The 25364-nt window shown below is 51.8% G+C and overlaps 1 protein-coding gene across 2 annotated transcripts in view; it reads right to left on the reverse strand.

The window, feature by feature from the left end:
- Window positions 1-24981, reverse strand: part of smyd5 (SMYD family member 5) — a 30878-nt gene extending 5897 nt beyond the window's left edge. The window contains exons 1-12 of one of the 2 annotated variants that reach the window (XM_052038604.1): window positions 24882-24971; window positions 21278-21386; window positions 17543-17682; window positions 16084-16205; window positions 14640-14709; window positions 8649-8753; window positions 7348-7410; window positions 6977-7047; window positions 6106-6212; window positions 4636-4692; window positions 3504-3598; window positions 371-441 (exon numbers count right to left, since the gene is read on the reverse strand). In XM_052038604.1, coding sequence (XP_051894564.1) covers window positions 371-441; window positions 3504-3598; window positions 4636-4692; window positions 6106-6212; window positions 6977-7047; window positions 7348-7410; window positions 8649-8753; window positions 14640-14709; window positions 16084-16205; window positions 17543-17682; window positions 21278-21386; window positions 24882-24950 — 1079 coding nt within the window. In that variant the 5' untranslated portion in view covers window positions 24951-24971. Of the gene's footprint in view, window positions 1-370; window positions 442-3503; window positions 3599-4635; window positions 4693-6105; window positions 6213-6976; window positions 7048-7347; window positions 7411-8648; window positions 8754-14639; window positions 14710-16083; window positions 16206-17542; window positions 17683-21277; window positions 21387-24860 lie in introns of both variants that reach the window. The other variant, XM_052038598.1, reaches the window with a different exon arrangement.
- Between the last annotated feature and the right edge of the window lie 383 nt (window positions 24982-25364).

Here is a 25364-nt window from a genome sequence, read left to right on the forward strand (position 1 = left end):
CACACTCCCGGGGTCAGACACAGAGTGAAGCTCCCTCCACACCGTCCCGTCACACACAGGGTGAAGCTCCCTCCACACCGTCCATCACACACTCCCGGGGTCAGACACAGGGTGAAGCTCCCTCCGCACCGTCCCATCACACACTCCCGGGGTCAGACACAGGGTGAAGCTCCCTCCGCACCGTCCCATCACAGGGAGGGGAGCGGACGGGAGGGAGGGGCAGAGGCGGGAGCGGAGGGGGGGGGGGGTTGGGGGTGCACAGGGAGGGGAGGGGGGACGAAGGGCAGAGGAGGAGGGGAGAGTGCGCGTGAGGGGGGAGCGTGCGTGAGGGGAGGGGCAGAGGGGGGGCTCGGGGTGGGGTTGTCAGTACCTGAGGATCCTGTGCCGGGAGTGCCTGCTCCGCTCACGTTGGCAACAGTCCAGGTAGGTGATGCAGATCTCCTGTGGAAATGGAAGAAATGCAGCATGAAGTCCACGCCGACCTCCGCTGACACCAGCCCAGCAACCACACACAGACAGGAGGCCCTTCAAACCCATTCTACAATTTAATTTAGCTCCTAACCAAAGGTCTATCAAGTCCCGATGCAGGGTCTTGACCTGAAATGTCGACCACGCCTCTCCCCCCACGGATGCTGCTCGACAGGCTGAGTTCCTCCAGTGTATTGTGTGTTGCTCCAGATCCCAGCGTCTGCAGTCTCTGGTGTCTCCTAAGGTCCATCAATATCAGCTTTGAGATTAGCAGTGAGGAGTAAATCAAGTCGTGAGGAGCGATATGTCCAACCCTGCAAACCCCCGAAGATCACAAGAAAACAGGAGCACAAGTAGGCCACTCGGCCCCTTGAGCCTGCCCTGCCACTCAATATAATCATGGCTCCTCTTCCGTCGGGTAGAAGATACAGGAGCCTGAGGGCACGTACCAGCAGACTTAAGGACAGCTTCTACCCCACTGTGATAAGACTATTGAACGTTTCCCTTATACAGTGAGATGGACTCTGACCTCACAATCTACCTTGTTGTGACCTTGCACCTTATTGCACTGCACTTTCTCTGTAGCTGTGACACTTTACTCTGTACTGTTACTGTTTTTACCTGTACTACATCAATGCACTCTGTATGTACTAACTCAATGCAACTGCACTGTGTAATGAATTGACCTGCACGATCGGTGGGCAAGACAAGTTTTTCACTGGACCTCGGTACAAGTTACAATAATGAACCAATTCCAGTACCAACCTATGCTGGTCTCAACTCCTCTTCTGTGTCACTGCCCCACAGCCCTCAATTCCCTTTATCTTTCAAAAATATCTCTACTCCTTGAATGATCCAGGATCTACAAGCCTCCAGGACTGTGAATTACACAGAATCACCATCCCTGCACAGTTTTAACCGAACGTCCCTAATCTTGTAACTGTGTCCCCTCACTGGAGATCCTCCCACTGGTGGAAACATCTCAACATCTACTGTCAAGTCCCCTCAGGATCTTATGTGTTTCAATAAGATCACCCTCACTGAAAGAATATCTAATTCCTCCAACCACTCAAAGGAGGGTAAACGCATCGTGAGCAAACATAAAGGCGATGGGTGAGTGCAGGAGGTATGACAGCAAGGTTTACGATAAGGTTGGTGGTAGTGCCGATGGTGAGGAGGGCAATCTTCAGCTCAAGAGTTGCTGCAGAGCATCCTGACTGGTTGCATCACCTCCTGGTACGGAGGCTCCAATGCACAGGATCACAAGAGGCTGCAGAGGGCTGCCTCTCGAGGGCATCTTCAAGAGGCGGTGCCTCAAGAAGGTGGCATCCATCGTTAAGGACCCTCACCACCCGGGACATGCCCTCTTCTCGTTACTACCATCGGGGAGGAGGTACAGGAGCCTGAAGACCCACACTCAACGATTCAGGAACAGCTTCTTCCCCCCCACCATCAGATTTCTGAATGGTCCATGAACCCACGAACACTCCATCATTATTCTTATTTTTGCGCTATGTATTTTTGTAACTCATAGTCATTTTATATGTTTGCACTGTACTGCTGCCGCAAAACAACACATTCCACGTCATATAAGACGGATAATAAATCTGATTCTGATTGGCAAGAAGGGCTGAACAATGGCAGGTCAACTTAATGAAAAGGGAAGGTGATGCATTTTAGGATGACGATTAAAGATATACACAGGGATCGTAGGATGCTAGGAAGTACTGAGAAATAGAGGGATCTTGATATGTCCCAGGTAGATAAGGTGGTATAAAAGAAAAAGCATAAAGAACACTTGCCTTCATTAGCCAGGGCACAGAATATAACAATCAGATTTATTATCACTGACACATGATGTGAAATGTGTTGTTTTGCGGCAGCAGTACAGTGCAAAGACAGAAAATTACTACAAATTACCAAAATAAATAAATAGTGCAAAGAAAAGGAATGATGGGGCAGTGCTCACGGGTTCAGGGACCATTCAGAATCCGATGGCGGAGGGGAAGAAGCTGTTCCTGAAACGTTGAGTGTGGGTCTTCAGGCTCCTGTACCTCCCCCCCGATGGTAGTAACGAGAAGAGGGCATGTCCTGGAGGGTGAGGGTCCTTAGTGATGGACGTCGCCTTCTTGAGGCACCGCCTCTTGAAGATGTCCTCGATGGTGGGGAGGGTTGTGCCTGTGATGGAGCTGGCTGAGTCTACAGCCCTCTGCAGCCTCTTGCAACTCTCTGCATTGGAGCCTCAGTACCAGGCGGTGATGCAACCAGTCAGAATGCTCTGCATCGTACATCTGTAGAAACTTGTAAGAGTGCTTGGTGACGTACCGAATCTCCTCAAACTCCTAACAGAGACCAGGGTGGAGGGGTTATGGTTCAAATATTTCAAACATTGGTTAGACTACAGTTGGAGCACCCTATGCAGTTCTGGTCACTGGATTGTAGGAAGGATGTGGTTGCATTGGAGAGGGTGCAGAGGGGATTCACTGGTGTGTTGCCTGGGATGGAGCGGTTCAGGTGCAAGGAGAGACTGTACAGGCTGGTTGTGTTTTCCTGGGAGCAGAGGAGGCTGAAGCAGGACCTGATAGAAGTGTACAAAATTGTAAGCAGCATTGATAGCACAGAAGGTAGGAAGCTTATACCCTTGACAGCATGGGTTTAAGGCGAGGGATAAGAGGTTCAGAGGGGACCCGAGAAGGATTTTTTTCCCCTAGAGGAGGGCTGGAATCTGGAACGCACTGCCCAAGAGGGTGGTGGAGGCAGAGATTCTCACAAAATTGAAGCACTGAGCTGAGGCAGAGAAGGCTGTGGGCCAAGTGCCGGGGAATGGGACGGACGTAGATGGGTATCTGACAGCCAGCACAGACACAATGGGCCGAAGGGCCTGTTTCCTGACTGTGACTCTATGACAGCACCACTGGGAATGTTGTTTTGGAGAAAGGAGCCTAACCCTTGTCCTTTTTGGAGGGTGACGTGGCTGCCTGCTGACGTTATATTCCCATGCCCAGACATTAACCGACACTGCGACAAGAGCTCACCTCCCCGGCCAGGATGTCCTGTAGTGCAGTCAGGTGAAGGAGGAAGTTGTTCTCCGGAAAGGTGGTTTCGGCGTTGGGGATACAGCTGTGGTTACCTGTGGAGGAGGCCAAAAGTTACACCCGTGTGCACACGTCACCTTCATGCCTGTGTGCCCCCTTGCCTCTCCCCTCACTGGCCCCCACCTCACCTCGCCCCTCTCCCCACTGCTCCCACCTTGCCCCACTGCTCCCACCTCCCTCCACCCCTCACTGGCCCCCCCTCGCCCCTCCCCTCACCACAGCTTCTGCTGCCTCCTCACTGTTCCACTGATGATATCACTGGTGCTCCATTCCTGCCCCCATCAGTACCATACTCTGGTGTTGGAAATTGATCAGTCTGTCTACTCCAGGACTGTACCCACAATATGGAGTCACAAACACGAAGCCACCAGCAGTGTACCTCAACGAGTGACTGAACTGTACTGGCGAGTACTGTAACACATTTCTATACAGCAAAAGACCCATCCAACATTCTTGTACCCTGTATACATCGACAGACACGTCCCCATCGGTACTGTACCCTGGTGTTATACAGTGACAGACCTGTCCCCACCGATTCTGTCCCCCAGTGTAATACAGTGACAGACCCGTCCCCACCGGTACTGTACCCCAGTGTTATACAGTGATAGACCTGTCCCCACCAGTACTGTACCCCGGTGTTACACAGTGACAGACCCATCCCCACCAGTACTGTACCCCGGTGTTACACAGTGACAGACCTGTCCCCACCAGTGCTGTACCCCGGTGTTAAACAGTGACAGTCCCGTCCCCACCGGTACCGTACCCCAGTGTTACATAGTGATAGACCCCTCCCCCAGTGTCCCGTCACTGACTGTATCCCCACTGACGTTAATCCAGCTCCCTCACACCGTCCCTTAGTAATCCCTCTCCCCCAGCGCGTCACTGACTGTATCCCCACTGACGTTAATCCCCCTCCCTCACAGTCCCTCAGTAACCCCTCTCCCCCAGTGTCCTGTCACTGACTGTCACCAGGACTAATTCCTTGCGTTCTGGCAGGAGTGTTAACGTTGCTGTGACAGCGAGGGCGATGTTGATCTGTGGTTAGCCCCTATGCTCCACTTTGGTTACTTACAGCAGCTCTGTAGGATGTACAGTCCGGATCCCTCACAGTTCAGAAACTCGCCGCTCTCTGTGGAGACACCCAAACCATCAGTGCATTAATTTACCCCCCCCCCCCAGCACACACACAGCCTCTTCCACCAGAGAACACAAGAACCACACAGTCACTTCTAAACTTCCCGGGGATTCAGTCATAGAGCAATACGGCACGGATACAGGCCCTTCAGCCCAACCAGTCCATGCCGACCACGGTGCCCACCCAGCTAGTCCCAATTTCCTGCATTCGGCCCATATCCCTCCAAGCCCCTCCCCTCCAAATGCTTCTTAAATGACACTGTTGTACCTGCCTCACCCACTTCCTCTGGCAGCTCGTTCCATATACTCACCACCCTCTGTGTGAAAAAGTTGCCCCTCAGGTCCCTTTTCAATCTCTTCCCTCTCACCATAAACCTATGCCCCCTAGTTTTGGACTCCCCTACCCTGGGGAAAAGACTGTTACCGTCCACCTATCTATGCCTCTCATAATTTTAAACATCACCCCTCATTCTCCTATGCTCCAAGGAATAAAGACCCAGCCTGGCCAACCTCTCCCTATAACTCAGGCCCTCGAGTCCTGGCAACATCCTCGTAAATCTTCTCTGTGCTCTGTCCAGTTTAATCACATCTTTCCTGTAACAGGGCGACCAACTGTACACAGTACTCCAAGTGCAGCCTCACCAATGACTTATACAATACAATGTCCCAACTCCTAAACTCAGTGCCCTGACTGAAGGCCAGCATGATAAATGCCTTTTTCACCTCCCTGTCTAACGCTTTCAATGAGCTATGCACTTGTACTCTGTTCCATTACACTCCTTAGTGCCCTACCATTCATAGTACACGTCCTATGCTGGTTTGACTTTCCACGTCACGGGGGACAGAGACGGAGAAGGAGCAGGGAAGTAGGATGTCCCACACTGCCCTTCCAAAGAGCTAGCTCAAAGTCAATGGGTACTACCGAATACTGAAAGGGTGGGGTAGAGTGGATGTGGAGAGGATGTTTCCATCACTGGGAGAGTCTATGGACCAGAGGGCACAGCCTCAGAATAAAGGGACGTCCCTTTAGAACTGGGGTGAGGAGGAATTTCTTCAGCCAGAGGGTGGTGAATCTGTGGAATTCGTTGCCACAGAGGGCTGTGGAGGCCAAGTCGTTGGGTGTAATTAAGGCAGAGACTGAGAGGTTCTTGACTGGTAAGGGTGTTAAGGATTAGGGGGAGAAGGTGGGAGAGTGGGATTGAGAGGGAAAAATAAATCAGCCATGACTGAATGATGGAGCAGACTCGATGGGCCGAATGGCCTAATTCTGCCATTTTCACCCTAATGTCTTATGGGTCAAATGGCCTGAGCCGTTGGGTATTTCCTGTGTTTTCTGATTTTGTTTCGGGTACAAATAGAGACACACACACACGTTATACAGAAACAGCTGTACATCTCGAACACCTACCTCTCTCGATGTCTTTGTACAACTGGTCAATGAACCCATCCAGCTCCTCTCGAAGTTGCCCAGGAAGCTCGAGTGCGTCACAGCCGTGGACCCACTGACTCAGTGAGCTGAAACAGAAACAGTTCACTCATCGAAACAGGAGGACATTCAGCCCTTTCAGACTATATCATGGGAACCCCAAACCTGTTGCACACCCGTCATAAGACGTTCTATCGAAAAGCAAGTCTCTCTCTTCAGTTTCTGAATCCATAAAGACTCCCTTCTCCCTCTGAGAGTAGCCAAGAGTTTGGAATGTAGCTGGTCCCCACTCCAATGAAGGCAGGAAGATGGGAGGATTGGTGGGAAAATTTCATTACAGGAAGGTTGTGGAGACTATGGAGAGGGTGAAGAAGAGGTTCACCAGGATGCTGCCTGGATCAGAGGGTATGAGCTATAAGGAGAGGCTGGACAAACCTGGGTTGTTCTCCCCAGAGCATTGGAGGCCGAGGAGAGATCTGATAGAGGGTTTTAAAATTATGAGGGGCATAGATAGGGTAGACAATCAGAGTCTGTTCCCCAGGGTGGGGGGAGGGGGGGTGTTGGGTGGAGTCTAAAGGCAACGTGAGGGGCAAGTTTTTTACACAGAGAGTGGTAGGTGCATATAATAGGATACCAGGGGCAGTAGTGGAAACAGGCGCTTGGTGGAGTTTGAGGCTTTTAGATAGGCACATGAACGTGAAGGGAGTGGAGGGATGTGGATGATACACAGGAGGACATTTAGTGTAAATTAGCATCAAGATCAGCACAACACCGTGACCCTAGTTCTGGATTCTCCAACAAGAGGGAGGCCGAGGAGTTGCCCGTCCATCCCCGTCACTGGGTCACAACTCACCTGGTCCCAATGCCTTGTCCATTGGTTCCAACCAAAGCAAACAGCGAGCGGAATCCCTCTGGTGTAAACCACTGCAAGAGACAGAGAGCTGGTGAGGGCAGGGCTGAGAGAATGGGGGTGTCGGGGGGGGGGGGGGGGGGGGGGCGGGGGCGGGTTTTGGTCACGGGGGAACGGGTGAGTGAGTGGGGGGGGTGAGAGGACAGGTGAAAGTGTGTGGAGGGGGAGGGCGGGGAAGGGCAGAGGGGGGGAAAACAAAGTACGATACTGAAACGAAGCAACAAACGATGAAGAATGTGGCTGCGGAGTACCATTACCAGTGGATCCTCACTGACCCAGTGAGGATTTTGGTTTAGCCTCTGGGCAGTGTTTACCTGGCTGAGGCTCTCCTCATACAGAGCTTTGGTGAAGAGCTGCCGTAGCATTTCCAGCTGACCCTGAAAGCAAGCAGCAAGATGTGAAACCACCAATGAGATCTGGCACTGCGTGGTAACAGCATGAGCAATCGGAGGCCATTCAGCCCTATCAGCCTGTAACACAGGAACAGGAGGCCCCCTGAGCTTCAAGTCTGTTACACAGAAACAGAGGCAGCCCTGGGCTATTTGCCGACCTCTCTCTGACCCCAGTACGGAACCTCTTGTTGATGCAGAGAGCTGTACAGGATAGAAACAGGCCCTTCGGCCCACCTAGTCTATGCCGACCATCACACCTATTTCCCTCTGTGATTCTATTTCCCTCTGTGCTCTGTTCATTCAAGTACCTGTCCCGATGCCTGTCTTAAATATGTCACAGAGTTATAGAGTCATACAGCACAGGAAAAGGCCCTTCAGCCCAACAGGTCCATGCTGACCAAGATTCCCATCTAAACTAGTCCCATTTGCCCGCATTTGGCCCATATCCCTCTGAACCTTTCCCATCCAGGTACCTGTCCAAGTACCTTTTAAATGTTGTTAATGTACCTGCTTCAACCACTTCCTCTGGCAGCTCGTTCCACATATGGACCACCCTCTTGGAGGGGAGAAGTTGCCCCTCAGGTTTCTATTAAATCTCTCCCCTCTCACCTTAAACCTGTGCCCTCTAGTTCTTGATGCTCCAACCCTGAGAAAAGGACTGTGTGCATTCACTCTATGTCCCTCATGATTTTATACACCTCTATAAGATCACTCAGCAGGTCGAGCAGCATCTGTGGGGGAAAGGAATGGTCAACCTTGTGGGTCAAGAGGCTGCATCGGGACCGTCCTTTCCCCCCCCACAGACGCTGCTCGGATTCACTGAGTTTCTTCCAGTAACTTTCCCCACCACTGATGTTTGGCTCACCAGCCTGTAGGTCCCCGGCTTGTCCTTGCAGCCCTTCTTAAATAAAAGGCACAATATTATCCATCTTCCAGTCTTCCTGTAGCTCACCTGTGACTAACGAAGGTACAAAAATCTCTGCCACGGCCCCAGCAATCTCCTATCTTGCTTCCCATAATATCCCTAGTCAGGCCCAGGGATTTATCCACCTCTAAGTGTTTCAAGACCTCCAACACCTCCTCCTTCATGATGTTGACATGCTCCAGGATAACACTGTTCCCTCTCATACACTCACTAGCTTCCACGACCTCCTCCGTGGTAAACACAGACGAGAAGAGTTGTGCCAACGCAGTGAATGCAGTGATGTGAGTGCAACACATACCTTGAACTTGTCCCCGATCAGTTTATGAACGATCAGCTCCTCCTCATTGGCCGTTCGGCTGCAGAACTGAGAGAAGAGCTTCATCCAGCGGCTTTTGTCTTTAGCCTTTAGGTAGAAAGTCACACAGGTAGAAGTTAGTTAAACTGGCACACGGCACGCAATCCCCTGCAGTCCCGAGCCACGGCCATTGAGGTAAGGTTCAACAACAGGCACCTCCCAGCTTTGATGGCCTTAAAAAGATAGACATGGATGAAAAGGTATAAATGTTCACGGCACAAGACAAGATAGGGAAGACATGGTTAAACTGGAAAGAGTGCAGAAAAGATTTACGAGGATGTTGCCAGGACTCGAGGGCAGGTACAATATTATCAACTAAGAAACAAGTAGAGGTGTCAGAGGTACATGGAGGGATATGGAGGAATGCAGAAAATTAGGACTAGCTAGGTGGACAACACGGTCGGCATGGATTCGTTCAGCCGAAGGGGCTGTATCCGTGCTGCATTGCTCTATGACTCTACAATAACACCAACATTAAACAGACGAACGATATTTAATGCAGTACTGCAGACTTTAGGTGAATAAAGACGAGATCCATCCAGTTGTAATGTGCTTGAAGCCCCGAGGTACACTGATAATGCTCAGCAATCGATCGGTCTAAAACAGTCCAGATATAAAGGGGAAATTACTCTCCCTTGACCCCATAATGCAGAGCTTAGAGAATCAAATGTCCAAAGTCACTGTTCTATTTGTGTACTCACCACCTTGTGCCCATTCTTATGGTGACACAGATGATGGTTATTCGACCCATCAGGTCCATTCCGACTCACAGGGAAGCAATCCCGTCACTCCTATTTCCCCCCTCATTTCCTTGTGGTTCTGCTGCCTGTTCTCCCTCACGTCTATCCACTCCCCTTTGATTCTTTTCGCAACATACCAACACGAGGGGCAATTTATAGTGGTTAATTAACCTGCCGGCATTTCTTTGGGAGGTGTGAGGAAACCAGAGCACCTGGGGGAAACTGGTAAGGCCACATGGGGAACATACAAACTCCATACAGACAGCATCGCTCAGGATTGAACCTGGATCCTTGGAGCTATGAGGCAGCACCATTAACCACTATGTCACTATGCTGCCCCTGCCGTCTTAAAACGCTTGTTGACATATGCCATTATTTTATTTTCTCAAAAATCTATCAACTCTCTCTTCTCTCCTCTTCCATCGGGTAGAAGATACAGGAGCCTGAGGGCACGTACCACCAGACTTAAGGACAGCTTCTACCCCACTGTGATAAGACTATTGAACTGTTCCCTTATACAATGAGATGGACTCTGACCTCACGATCTATCTTGTTGTGACCTTGCACCTTATTGCACTGCACTTTCTCTGTAGCTGTGACACTTTACTCTGTACTGTTTTTACCTGTACTACATCAATGCACTCTATATTAACCCAATGTAACTGCACTGTGTAATGAACTGACCTGTACAATCGGTTTGCAAGACAAGTTTTTCACTGTACCTCAGTACAAGTGACAATAATAAATGAATACCAACACCATTGGCTTCTACCCATTGACACTCACCAAACTCACCACTGGAAGTATCCTATCTAGAGGCATCACGGCTTGGTACAGCAACTGCTCTGCCCGGGACCGCAAGAAACTGCAGAGAGTTGTGGACACAACTCAGTACATCACGGAAACCAGCCTCCCCTCCATGGACTCTGTCTACACTTCTCGCTGCCTCGGTAAAGCAGCCAACATAATCGAAGACCCCACCCACCCCGGACATTCTCTCTTCTCCCCCCTCCCACGGACAGAAGATACAAAAGCCTGAAAGCATGTACCGCCAGGCTCAAGGACAGCTTCTATCCCGCTGTTATAAAACTATTGAACAGTCCCCTAGTATGCTAAGATGGACTCTTGACCTCAATCTACCTCATTATGGCCTTGTACCTTATTGTCCGCCTGCACTGCACTTTCTCTGTAACTGTAACACTTTATTCTGTATTGTTTTCCTTTGTATTACCTCGATGTACTCATGTAATGAAATGATCTGTATGGATGAAATACAAACAAAGTTTTTCACTGTACCTCGGTACACGTGGCAATAATAAACCAACTATCCAGGGAGACTGCTCCACTCAACACATGCACAATGTAGAGTCATAGAGTAAAACAGCATGGAAACAGGTCCTTCGGCCCAACTAGTCCATGCTGACCATGATGCCCGCCAAGCTAGTCCATTTGCCCGTGTTTGGCCCATATCCCTCGAAACCCCTGGTTGACCATTTTGCAGTCTTGGCCTGGAAGTTGTTATGGGAACAGCAGTGTGACTCTCAGCATTCATCACTACAACAGGGTAATTTCTCGAGTTTGCACATGCACAGTTAAACAGGCGGTGCAGTGGGCAGAGCCGCTGTCTCACAGCTCCAGAGACCCGGGTCCGATCCCGACCTCAGGTACCATCTTCGTCGAGTTTGCACATTTGTGTGACCGTTTGTGGGTTTTCCCTGGGTGCTCCGGTTTCCTCCCACATCCCAAAGATGTTCGGGTTGAAAGGTTAATTGGCTGCTGTAAATTTCCCCTGCAGTTGATGAGAATGTGGGGAGAATAAAGTTGGATTAGTGTCAATGGATAGCTGATGGTTGGCAGGGACGTGGTGGGCTGAAGGGCCTGTCTCCCTGCTGCATCATTCTGTGACTCAATAACCCAGAAGCCTCGATCTTGCACAGGGAGCACAGCGGTGACACTCTCCAGTGTAATCAGTGGAAGCCAACAGACTGACAAGATCTTCGGGTATTTTAAGCCATAATTACTGCTCTATAACCTCTTTAGCCTGAAAGTAGTTTTAATGTGTGGAATGCAATAATAATTAATTTTCATCTTATATTTAGTCACAGTCATACAGCAGGGAAACAGGCCCTTCGTCCCAACTCGTCCATGCCAACCGTGTTGTCCAGTGAGCTAGTCCCACCTGCCAGTGTTTGGCCCATAGCCCTCTAAACCTCTGCTATCCATGATGACTTTTAAATGTTGCTAATGTGCTGCCTCAGCCACTATTTCTGGCAGCTTTGGCAACTTATAATTCTCAAGAGCTCTATCTGATTTTTGCTTCCTAAACCTTAAATATGCTTCCTTCTTCCTTTCAACTAAACCTTCCACCTCTCTTGTCAACCATGGTTCCTTCACCCGACCATCCTTTCCTCGTCTCAGTGGGACAAACCTATCTAGACCCCCATGCAAGTGGTCCCTAAACAACCTCCACATTTCTGCGGTGCACTTACCAGAGAACAGCTGTTCCTAGTTACGCTCCCAAGTTCTTGCCTAATACCATCGTAATTTGCCCTCCTCCAATTAAATACTTTACCATAATGTCAGCTTCTATCTTTGTCCATGGCTGTGCTAAAGGTCAGGGAGTTGTGGTCACGATCCCCGAAATGCTCGCCCACCGAGAGGTCTGTCACCTGACCAGATTCATTGCCTAATACGTGATCCAGCATGGCCTCTGCTCTAGTCAGCCTGTCCACATACCGTGTCAGGAATCCTTCCTGTACACACCTAACAAATTCCACCCCATCTAATCCTTTTGCACTAAGGAGATGCCAGTCAATATTAGGGAAGGTGAAGTCACCCATGATAACAACCCTGTCATTTTTGCACCTTTCCAAAATCTGCCTCCTTATCTGCTCCCCAGTGTCCCAATGGCTATTTGGGGGCCTATAGAATACTCCCAATAGAGTGATCGCTCCCTTCCTGTTTCTGACTTCCAGCCACACTGACTCAATAGATGATCCTTCTATGATGTCCTCCCTTCTTACAGCTGTGACGCTATCCCTGATTAGCAATGCCATCCCACTCCCCCGCCCTATCCCTCTTGAAACATCTAAAGCCCAGAAACTCAAGCAGCCACTCCTGCCCTTGCGACAGCCAAGTCTCTGTAATGGCCACAACACTGTAATTCGATGTACTGACCCATGCTCTGTTCATCACCCCTATTCTTAACACTTCTCACACGAAGGTAAACACACTTCAACCCATCTAACTGACTGCAGTTATGCCCCGTCCCCCACCTGTCCTTCCTCACCTTCTCTGTACACTTCGCATCTACTTCTACACCGACTGATCCATCCTCTATAATCTAACACTCCGGTTCCCATCCCCCTGCCAAGCTACTTTAAACCCTCCCCAACAGCTCGAGCAAACCTGCCCGCAAGGGCATTGGTCCCTCTCCAGTTCAGGTGTAACCTGTCCCTTTTGTACAGGTCGTACCTTCCCCAGAAGAGATCCCAATGATCCACAAATCTGAACCCCTGCCCCCTGCACCAACTCCTCAGCCACTCGTTGGTCTGCCGTACCTTCCTATTCTTTCTCTCCCTGGCGCGTGGCACAGGCAGCAATCCAGAGATTACCACCCTTGAGGTCCTGCTTCCTAACTCCCAATGCTCCATCTTCAGGACTTCATCCCTTATCATACCCATGTTGTTGGTGCCAATGTGCACCATGACTTCTGGCTCCTCCCACTTAAGAACCCGATCCGAGACGCCCCTGACCCTGGCGCCCAGGAGTCCTGTTCTTGTCCACAGAATCTCCTGTCCCCCTAACCAACGAATCCCCTATCACTATCGCACTCCTCCCCCCCCCCCCCCCCCCACAGAGCGAGACTCAGGGCCAGAGACCCGGCCGTGGCTCTCCACTGGTGATTCATCCCCCAACAGCATCCAAAACCATACACCTGTTATCAAGGGAAATGGTCACTGGGGTATCCTGTACCGACTGTCTGTTCCTTTTCCCTCCCCTAACCGTCACCCGACTACCTACATCCCACACCCTGGATGTAACTGCCTCCTGGTAACTCCTATCCATCATCTCCTCAGCTTCCTGAATGACCTGGAGTTCATCCAGCTCCGGCTCCCTAACGTGGTCTGTGAGGAGCTGCAGCCAGATGCACTTCCTGCAGGAAGTCATCAGGGACACTGGAGGTCTCCCTGACTTCCCACATGCTACAGGAGCAGACCTGCCCTGACCGGCATTCCCACTGTTCCATACAAAGAAAATTACAAATAACAGCGAAGGAAAGAGAACCTACCAGAAGCCTCCGCTCACCTACTCCACGCCAAAGACTCAGCTCCCCACCCTAACACTGTCCACTCACACAATGGCCGCTCGCTTGACCCTAACTTCTTTTTATTGGCTAATTCACTAATCAACAGGCCTATCAACTCACCACAGTAACAAGAGCAACAACAACAGGCCTACCTTTTCAAACTGCTTCCCACTCTCGTTCTCACGCATAGGAGCAGAATTAGGCTATTTGGCCCATTGAATCTGTCCACCATCCAATCATGGCAGATATTTTTCAATCCCATTCTCCGGCCTTCTCCCTATAACCCTTAACCCCCTTACCAATTAAGAACCTCTCAGTCTCTGCCTTAAGTACACCCAATGACTTGGCCTCCACAGCCCTCTGTGGCAACGAATTCCACAGATTCACCACCCTCTGGCTGAAGAAATTCCTCCTTGGAACGTCCCTATATTCTGAGACTGTGCCCTCGGATCCTAGACTCTCCCAGTGATGGAAACATCCTCTCCACATCCACTCTATCCAGACCTTTCAGTATTCAGTAGGTTTCAATGAGATTCCCCCCTCATCCACCTGAACTCCATCGAGTACAGGCCCAGAGACATCAAATGCTCCTCATACATCAAGCCTTTCATTCCTGGGATCATTCTTGTGAACTTGCATCAAGTTAGATTAAGCATTCAATGAGGCAAAAGTGCTACTTAGAGCTACAACAAACACTGTGGATGTTTTTTATATTCAAGGCAGATGAGATACCTGGTCACTTTTCCTGATCTGTCTGCACACCATATCTGGATAATTTTGGTCGAAATAATCCACACTGCTTATTGGTTCTCATTGAACCCACCAAACGCAGCCTGTGGCCCCATACCCATCTTTGGTCCAAAGTCAGGGAGTCTCTTTAATTACCTGTTTCACTATGGCAACCATTCTGGCCATTAGCATAATGCTCGCAGTCTCTGGAGGGTAATGCATATTCCTGAAATAGAGGGAGAGTATTTATTTATCACTGAATCTCTGCACTATATACATACACATCTATACAGTCTTCAGGAAAGTAGAGTCAGAGGACGGGGGCAACAGAACCCAGAGTGAGCACTGATTCACCAAACATTGCTGAGTAAGTGCACTGTTGGGTTTCCTCCGGGTGCTCCGGTTTCCTCCCACATTCCAAAACACGTACGGGTTAGGAAGTTGTGGGCATGCTACGTCGGCGCCGGAAGTGTGGCGACACTTGTGGGCTGCCCCCCAGAACACTCTACACAAAGATGTATTTCACTGTGTGTTTCGATGTACATGTGACTAATAAAGATATCTTATCTCACCTTACCTTCCAGCTTCATGCTGATGGTTGAGAGAAGGCCCACGGGGTGGTAGTTGGATGTTTCAGGACTTCTCCCTGCTTTTTGTGAGTCAGCAGCTTTAAATTCCTGCGCATTACGAGGTTTGGCTTGTCACCGAACACTCTAACAAACTTCTACAGATGTACTATTGAAAGTATCCTGACTGGTTGCATCACGGTCTGGTACGGCAGTTCAAATGTGCAGGAACGTCAGGAGCTACAGAGAGTAGTGGACTCAGCCCAACACATCACGGGCACATCCGTCCCCACCATCGGGAGTATCTACAGGAGACACTGCCTCAAGAAGGCAATGTCTATCATCAAAGATCCCCACCATCTGGGCCATGCCACCTTCTCGCAGCTACCATCAGACAGGAGGTACAGAAGCCTGAAGTCCGACACCACCAGGTTCAGGAACAGCTACTTCCCTTCAACCATTCGGTTCTTGAACCAACCGGCACAACCCTAATCACTACCTCAGTATAGCAACACTGGGACCACTTTTCACTATAATGGACTTTTTTTTGTTCTATTTGTGTTCTGTCCTGTAAAAATTAAACATAAATTATACACAATTTATGTTTTTCTTGTGAATGCTGCTTATCTGATGCTCTGCGCCTATGATGCTGCTGCAAGTAAGTTTTTCACTGCACCTGTGCAAATGGACCAACGTGGGGATTGTTCCCCATTGTCAGACAGATACCAGTGTTGTAAATACACAGGAACAGTTCGTCTGGAGAGACAACTAGTTCTGGGTCTTCAGGACAACAGTAGATTGAAGAATATCTTTTTTTTTTGGGCAGCCTCACTGCCATTTTTAAAGCCTGGCTTTTGATTTCCAAATCTACACACAGTTCAGATTTCCAAACCACGATGTGAACTCCCATCGATCGGGATTATTGAACCAAAGGCTGGAGCAACGACCCAACAAAATAACTCTACCCCACAGTAATCAGAATCGGACACACGTTAGGTTTGGCCTGTGAACGAGGGCTGAAGGTTGACACTAACCTCCATCCTTCCTGCAGCTTGTTCAGAGGGTGCTGGGGGTCATCCTTTGAAGGACCAAGGCACAGGACCTGATGATATTGCTTCAGTGCAGCCTGTTTACACTCAGTGCTGCAGTAGAGTACCTAGGGAAACAAACTCGACAATTAGCAGGTCAGCAATGCAACAGTACATCCCACTCTGCAAGAGAGCCCACATTCCTCCACATAACATGAAGAAGGTGACTATGGAAACAATGGATGCATTGGTTGTCATCTCCCAGACTTCAAAAAGTTCCACAACGGTTCTCAGAGATCAGAGGGCAGCACATGTAAACCCGCTGTTTCGGAGGGAGAGAAGACACAGGGAACTATAGACCAGCTAGCCGGACATCATCAGCAGGCAAATGCAACAATCTATTGCATAGGTTGAGCGAGCTCGGGTTTTTCTCTTTAGAGAGGAGGAGAATGAGAGATGACTTGATAGAGGTGTACAAGATGATAAGAGGCACAGATCAAGTGGACAGTCAGAGACTTTTTCCCCAGGGTGACAATGACTAACACGAGGGGACATAATTTTAAGGTGATTGGAGGAAGGTATAAGGGGGATGTCAGAGGCAAGTGTTTTTGTTTTACACAGAGAGTGGTGGGTGTGTGGAATGCACTGCCTGCAGAGGTTGTGCTGGCAGATACATTAGGGACATTTAAGAGACTCTTAGATAGACACATGAATGATAGAGAAATGGGGGGCTATGTGGGAGGGAAGGGTTAGATAGATCTTAGAGCAGGATAAAATGTCAGAACAACATTGTGGGCCGAAGGGCTTGTAGTGTTCTATGTTCTATACCGCCCCATCACACACTCCCGGGGTTAGACACAGAGTGAAGCTCCTCTACACTGTCCCATCACACACTCCTCTTCTCATTATTACCATCGGGGAGGAGGTACAGGAGCCTGAAGACCCACACTCAACGATTCAGGAACAGCTTCTTCCCCTCCGCCATTGGATTTCTAAACAGTCCATGAACCCATGAACACTACCTCGTTATATTTATGTAACTTATAGTAATTATTGTCTTGCACTGTACTGCTGCTGTAAAACAACAAATTTCACATCATACAAGTCAGTGATAATAAATCTGATTCTGGCAGGGGCTGATAATTGACAAGTGGGTTCATGCCACAAATATACCAGGCAATGAACATCTCCGGCAAGCAAGAGAGAACTTAACTACCTACCCTTGACGTGCAATGGCACTGCCATTGCTGAGTTCACATCGTGGGGGGGTCACCACTGACCAGAAGCTCAACCAGACCAACCACATAATACCGTGGCTACAAGAGCAGGTCAGTGACTCACCCCCTGACACCCCAAGACCGTTCCACCATCTACAGGGCACGTCAGGAGTGTGATGGTACACCCTCCACTTGTCTGGATGCGTGCAGCTCCCACAACTCTCAAGAATTATAAAAGCCTCCCTCACCTGGCACATAGGACAAGTATCAAAGAGCTCCTTCCGGACAGTGCACTGCTCTGGATGGGGAAGGTTCAGGCTGGGATTTCCCGACAGTCTTCTGCTGTTCTCCTCGGCTGTCTCCAGCGACCTCATACAGTGATCACATGCTGCGGAGAAATCCAAACACAGGAAGATGCAGTGAAGCTGCTTTTCCACTGTCCCATTGCTACACTCCCGGAGAAAATCCCCCTCCATACTGGGTCAGGGGACTTCCCTGTTGGTTCGGTCCTGCGTGTAGCCAGGGTGGCCATTCACAGGTCCAAGCAGTGGGCCGTTGAGAGATTACCTACCCCAGGAGAGGGAGCAGGCAGTGACTCGTTGGAGGCTTTCTGGAACCAATGACAGGGACTGGGGTGCACCGTGGACAGCAAGGACATGGGTTTAATTTAAACATTTGTCAAAAATAGATTTTAAAGAAAAGAAGTTGCTCAGATGCAGGGTACAACTCTCTCCACATCGTCCCGTCACACACTCCCGGGGTCAGACACAGGGTGAAGCTCCCTCTACACTGTCCCATCACACACTCCCAGGGTCAGACACAGGGTGAAGCTCCCTCTACACCATCCCATCACACACTCCTACCCTTCAGAATCCTCTAAATTTCTCCCCTCTCACCTTAAATCTGTGCCCTCTAGTTCTAGACTCCCCTGCCCTGGGAAAAAAAAATTCAATCTATCCTATCTATGCCCCCTTATAATTTTATAAACCTCTATAAGGTCAACTCTCAGCCACATTCATTAACACAGACTATCCAGTTTCTCCTTATAACTACAGCCCTCTGTTCCACGAAACACCCTGGTGAATCTCCTCTGCACCCTCTCTATTATTACCACATCCTTCCTGTATGGTGGTGACCAGAATTGTACACAATACTCCAAGTGCAGTCTAACCAAAGTTTTGTACAACTGCAGCAAGATTCTTCAAGTAGCAGCTGATAAGGAGGGTTGACAATGTCTGTAATGGAGCCTTTGCAATCCCCAGTACTGCTGGGTTTTTAGAACAATCACACAGAAATTGCCAAGCTTCAGTTCCATGACATGGTTTGTTGACCTACTTGCGGTGGTGAGATTTGAACTCCTAAAGTCAAAGTCGACTTTATTGTCATCTGCACAAGTCCATGTGTGCACAGGTGCAATGAAAAACTTGCAGCAGCATCACAGGCACATAGCATCAGATAAGCAGCATTCACAAGAAAAACACAAATTAAACACAATTTTTAAAAGAAAGAACATAATTAAAACAAAAAAATTCCATTTTAGTGCAAAGTGATTAAAGTGGTCATAGTGTTGCTACACTGTAGTGATTAGTGTTGTGCAGGTTGGTTCAAGAACTGAAAGGTTAAAGCTGTTCCTGAACCTGGTGGTGTGAGACTTCAGGCTTCTGTACCTCCTGCCCGATGGGAGCTGTGAGAAGATGGCACGGCCCGGATGGTGGGGATCTTTGATGATGGATGTTGCCTTCTTGAGGCAGCGCCTCCGGTCGATACTCCCGATGGTGGGGAGGGATGCGCCCCTGAATTGCTAATGTAGTGCTCGACCATCCAGCGACTGTGCCCAGAAGGTTGCCACCAAAGGGTAGAGATTTCCAGTGGCTATCTGAGTCTGATTTATATAAACGTCAGAAAGTATTAAACTGGGTGGGGATCTCCTCTCTGGAAAAGTGAAATCTGAGAGATGAGTGGATCAAGATTTTTAAGCAAGTTGTTGGGGTAGAGCTAGAGAAGATGTTGGAGCTGTATTTGTTAGATAAGCATATGGAGGAATTTAAAATAGAGGGATATGTGGGAGGAAGGGGTTAGATAGTCTTAGGTGAGGTTTAAAGGTCGGCACAACATGGTGGTCCGAAGGGCCTGTATTGTGCTGTACTGTTCTATGTTCTATGAAAACTTCGGTTAGGGCACACTTGGAGTATTGTGTGCAGTTCTGGTCACCCCATTATAGGAAGGACGTGGCTTTGGAGAGGGTGCAGAAGAGGTTCACCAGGATGCTGCCTGGATTAGAGGGTATGAGCTATGAGGAAAGGTTGGACAAACTTGGGTTGTTTTCTCTGGAGCATTGGAGGCTGAGGGGAGACCTGATAGCAGTTTATAAAATTATGAGAGGCAGAGATAGGGTAGACAGTCAGAATATTTAACCCCCAGGATGGAAATGTCAAATACTAGAGGGCATAGGTTTAAGGAGAGGGGTGAAAGTTTAAAGGAGATGTGCAGGCCAAGTTTTTTTTTACACAGAGTGGTGGGTCCCTGGAACACACTGCCAGGGAAAGTGGTGGATGCAGATACAACAGCAACATTTAAGAGACATTTAGACAGACACATGAACAGGCAGGGAAGGAAGGGATATGGACCAGGTCATAGTCATAACAGAAACGGGCCCTTCAGTCCAACTCATCCATGCCAACCAAGGTGCCTACCTGAGCTAGTCCCATTTGCCTGCATTTGGCCCCTATCCCTCTAAACCTTTCCTGTCCATGTAACTGTCCAAATGTCTTTTACCTGCTACCATTTCGTCTGAAAGCTCATTTCATATACCCTCCATCCTCTGTATGAAATATTTTCCTGAGGTCCCCTTTAAACCTTCCCCCCTCACCTTAAACTGCAGTAAGATATGCAGTTTAAATCAGCATCATGGTTGGCACAGACACAGCGGGCCAAAGTGCTTGCTCCTACGATGTACTGTTTTATGCTCCATGGTTCCTCCTCCAGCAGAAGAGACTGGAACCACAGATTAATGAAAGCCATAAATATATCCAATAGGGAACCTTGGAGAAGTAGCTTTACTCAGTGATAGAATTTGAAACCAAGTGCATTGATCCAGTCAAAGTGATGCTGGATGAAGGAGAAATGGAAATAAGAACAGAGGGGAAAGGGGCGGGAGAAGATGTGTGGGGAATCAACTCTGAGGGGCATGTTAACATAGTGGCTGGCACATTGTTCCAGAGATACAAGTTTAAATTTCACCATGTCAAGTGATTAGTTAGTCAAAGAGCAATACAGCACGGATACAGGCCCTTTGGCCCAACCAGTCCATGCCGACCACCGTGCCCACCCAGCTAGTCCCAATTTCCTGCATTCGGCCCACATCCCTCCAAGCCCCTTCCCTCCATGTACCTGTCCAAGTGCTTCTTAAATGATACGGTTCTACCTGCCTCACCCACTTCCTCTGGCAGCTCGGTCCATATACTCACCACCCTCTGTGTGGAAAAGTTGCCTCTCAGGTCCCTTTTAAATCTTTCCCCTCTCACCCTAAACCTATGCCCCCTAGTTTTAGACTCCCCTACCCCGGCGAAAAGACCATCCACCTTATCTATGCCTCTCATAATTTTAAACATTTCTATAAGGTCGCCCCTCATTCTCCTACATTCCAAGGAATAAAGACCCAGCCTGGCCAACCTCTCCCTATAACTCAGGCCCTCGAGTCCTGGCAACATCCTCGTAAATCTTTTCTCCACTCTTTCCAGTTTAACCACATCTTTCACACAAATTGAAAATTGATTAAGAAGTAAATCTGGAGTAAAAAGCTACTGGTTGTCACAAAAACCTATCTGGTTTACTGATGTCCTTCAGAAAAGGAAATTTGCCATCTCCACTTGGTCTGGTTTAAATGTGACCTCAGAATCTTAACTGTCCTGCACAATAGCCCAGAAAGACAGTCTGTTCAAGAGACAACTAAGGAATCAGCAAGCCTGGACTTGGATCCTTACCTCTGTACTTGTACAAGGCGTTCCAGAGAAATTGGGCAGAAACCAAGGGCTGCTCCACAAAGATCGTCTCTCCTTTCCTTATAGCCTTAGTGGCAAAGAGTCCCTTTCCCTTCGACACAAGAGAGTGCAAAAATGGATCAATCTCATCAAAAGCAGAAGGCTGTGTACCCCTAAAAGCCTGGTCAAAGTGCCAGGAAGTCCCTTAACCAAGACAATAATACAGGCTGAAAGTGTTGAATGAGTGCGTCCACTGCTCTCTTCCACCACTTCTACTGCTTCCAACATTCTATTCACACCTGACGATGTTGCCCGTTTGCTGGGTCTGCTCCCATGGATGTTCTTAAAGCATCAGGACCCACCACTGGAGCAAGCAACCCTCTTCACAATGTCAACACTTTCAGGGAGCTATGGTCTTTCACCCAAAGGTCTCCCCTAAGGTCCCTGCAATTTGCTGTGTACCTCCTGCCAGTAGGAGTTGACCCAACATGCTTTACTTCACACTTGTCTGGATTGTGGGACATTCTCTCTTCTCTCCTCTTCCATCGGGTAGAAGATACAGGATCCTGAGGGCACGTACCACCAGACTTAAGGACAGCTTCTACCCCACTGTGATAAGACTATTGAACGGTTCCCTTAAACAATGAGATGGACTCTGACCTCACGATCTACCTTGTTGTGACCTTGCACCTTATTGCACTGCATTTTCTCTGTAGCTGTGACACTTTACTCTGTACTGTTATTGTTTTTACCTGTACTACATCAATACACTCTGTGCTAACTCAATGTAACAGCACTGTGTAATGAATTGACCTGTATGATCGGTTTGTAAAACAAGTTTTTCACTGTATGTCGGTACAAGTGACAATAATAAACCAATACCAATAAATTCAGTGCATTTCTCCTCTGGGTAATTTCCCCAGGAATTATTCCTCCAGATATATTCCACCCCTTTCCCCCGGTCACACTAACACATGGATACATTCCCAGAAGCATACTTTCCGCAACCTTCACTCTCCAGGTACACTCAATCCCATCACACTCCCCTGGGTGCAATAATCCCCAGTTTCCCTCACCACCCCTGCCTCACCTTCACACCTTCCTCTCCTACCCCCTCATACACACAAACCCCCCAAACCCCCCTCCCTGACCACTCACCACCCCCCCATAGACCCCTATCCCTAGACCCCTTCACCAAACCCACAGACCCCGCCATCCCCAGACCCCCTCACCACCCCCAGCTCACTGACCCCCTCGCCCTCTCCCCCACCCCTCTCACCTTCCCCCCAATAACCCCCGCACCACACTAACTCAATCCCCAGGCCTCTCACCACCCCCGCCTCACTGACCCCACTTACCCTCTCCCCTTGTGCCTCCCCCAGATCCCCGTCCCCACACCCCCACCTCACGGATCTTCCCCATCCCCAGACACTCCCGTCCTGATCCCACACCCCCACCTCTCACCCCCTCACTGTTTCCCCTCCCCCAATAAGCCCCCCACCTCACTAACTCCATCCTCTCACCACCCCCTCCTCACTGACCTCCCTCACCCCCACACTGACCCCTCTCATCATCCCCAGACACCCCCATCCTCTCACCTTCCTCCACCTCAGAACCCGTCTCCAGACACCCCCGGTCCCCAAAACCCTCACCACCCCCTGCCTCACTGAACCCTCCCCCTCCCTCCCTCCTCTCCCCTCCCCTCCACTCCTCCCCCTCTCCCACCTCCCTCTCCCCCCTTCCCCCTCCTCCCTCCTCTCCCCTCCTCCCTCCCCCTCCCTCTTCCCTCCCTCCTCACTCCCCCTCCCTCCCTCCTCTCTCCCCCTCCCTCCTCTCTCCCCCTCCCTCCCTCCTCTCTCTCCTCCCCCTCCTTCTCTCCCTCCTCTCTCCCCCTCCCTCCCTCCTCTCCCCCCTCCCTCCCTCCTCCCTCCCTCCTCCCTCCCTCTCTCCCCCCTCTCTCTTCCCTCCCTAATCTCCCCCCTCCCTCCCTCCTCTCCCCCCTCCCTCTTCCCTCCCTCCTCTCCCCCCTCCCTCCCTCCTCTCCCCCCTCCCTCCCTCCTCTCCCCTCCTCTCCCCCTCCCTCCCTCCTCTCCCTCCTCTCTCCCCCTCCTCTCCTCTCCCCCTCCCCCCCTCCCTCCTTCCTCACTCTCCCCCTCTCCCTCACTCTCCCCCCCCCTCCCTCCCCCCTCCCTCTCCCCCTCTCCCCCCCTCCCCCCTCCTCCCTCCCCCCTCCCCTCCTCCCTCCCCCCCTCCTCCCTCCCTCCCCTCCTCCCTCCCCCCTCCCCTCCCTCCCCCCCTCCCCCCCCCTCCCTCCCCCCCTCCTCCCCCCTCCCCCCCCTCCCCCCTCCTCCCTCCCTCCCCTCCTCCTCCCTCCCCCTCCTCCTCCCTCCCTCCCCCCCTCCCCCCCTCCTCCCTCCCCCCCCTCCCCCCCCTCCTCCCTCCCTCCCCCCCCTCCTCCTCCCTCCCTCCCCCCCCTCCTCCCTCCCTCCCCCTCCTCCTCCCTCCCTCCCTCCCCCTCCTCCTCCCTCCCTCCCCCCCCTCCCTCCCCTCCTCCCTCCCTCCCCCCCCTCCTCCCTCCCTCCCCCCCCCTCCCCCCCTCCCTCCCTCCCTCCCTCCTTCCCCTCCCCCCTCCTCCCTCCCTCCTCCCCCCCTCCCTCCCCTCCTCCTCCTCCCTCCCTCTCCTCCTCCCTCCCTCCCTCCCTCCCCCTCCCCCCCTCCTCCTCCCTCCCTCCTCCTCCTCCCTCCCTCCCTCCTCCCCCCCTCCTCCCTCCCTCCCTCCTCCCCTCCTCCCTCCCTCCTCCTCCCTCCCCCCTCCCCCCCCCTCCCCCCCCCTCCTCCTCCCCTCCCCCCCTCCTCCCCTCCTCCCTCCCTCCTCCTCCCTCCCTCCCCCTCCTCCTCCTCCCTCCCTCCCCCCCTCCTCCTCCCTCCCTCCCCCCCTCCTCCCTCCCTCCTCCTCCTCCCTCCCTCCCTCCTCCCTCCCTCCTCCCCCTCCCTCCCTCTCCCTCCTCCCCCTCCCTCCTCCCCCTCCCTCCTCCCTCTCCCTCCCCCCCTCCCTCCCCCCTCCCCCTCCCTCCCTCTCCCTCCCTCTCCCCTCCCCCCCTCCCTCCCTCTCCCTCCCCCCCTCCCCCTCCCTCCCCCCCCCGCCCCCCCCTCCCCCCTCCCCCTCCCTCCCCCCCCCTCCCCCTCCCCCCCCCCCTCCCTCCCCCCCTCCCTCCCCCTCCCCCCCCCTCCCTCCCCCCCCCCCTCCCTCCCTCCCCCCCCTCCCTCCCTCCCCCTCCCCTCCTCCCTCCCTCCCCCTCCCCCTCCCTCCTCCCTCCCTCTCCCCCCCCCTCCCTCTCCCCCCCCTCCCTCTCCTCCCTCCCTCCCTCCCTCTCCTCCCTCCCTCCCTCCCCCCCCCCTCCCTCCCTCCCCCTCCCCCCCTCCCTCCCTCCCTCCCCCCCCTCCCTCCCTCCCTCCCCTCCCCCCTCCCTCCCTCCCTCCCTCCCCCTCCCCCCTCCCTCCCTCCCTCCCTCCCTCCCCCCTCCCCCCTCCCTCCCTCCCCTCTCCCCCCCCTCCCCCCCTCCTCCTCCTCCCTCCCCCCCCTCACCTTGGGCCCCCCCTCCCGAACCTCCATCCGGGTCCCGGCCTCCGTGGGATCGCTGCACAGCCAGAACACCTCGCCCATGGGAGCCGCCATCTCCCTCTCCTCTCAACTCCGACCCCTGAACCCTCCCCGCCCGCTGCCGACGGCGGCCAATCAGCGAGCAGCCCCGGGCTCCAGCCCACGTGACCGCCCGGGTCTGGGCTCCGGCCCACGTGACCGCCCGGGTCTGGGCTCCGGCCCACGTGACCGCCCGGGTCTGGGCTCCGGCCCACGTGACCGCCCGGGTCTGGGCTCCGGCCCACGTGACCGCCCGGGTCTGGGCTGCAGCTGCAGCGGCGCCCGGGGCTCCCTGCGATGCTCTGCGCTGGGAGGGCGGTGGTTCCACCGACCCTGGTTACCCAGGGCTTGGTATCGTTATTAATTCTGATTTGGTGCATTGTTTAGGTGGTGGTTTATGCTGAGCTGGAGTGTTGGAGATATTGATGCAAATGACCCATCTCAAGCATG

The sequence above is a fragment of the Pristis pectinata genome, chromosome 2 (genome assembly GCF_009764475.1).
Source record: "Pristis pectinata isolate sPriPec2 chromosome 2, sPriPec2.1.pri, whole genome shotgun sequence".
In the NCBI taxonomy this organism is placed as follows: domain Eukaryota; kingdom Metazoa; phylum Chordata; class Chondrichthyes; order Rhinopristiformes; family Pristidae; genus Pristis; species Pristis pectinata.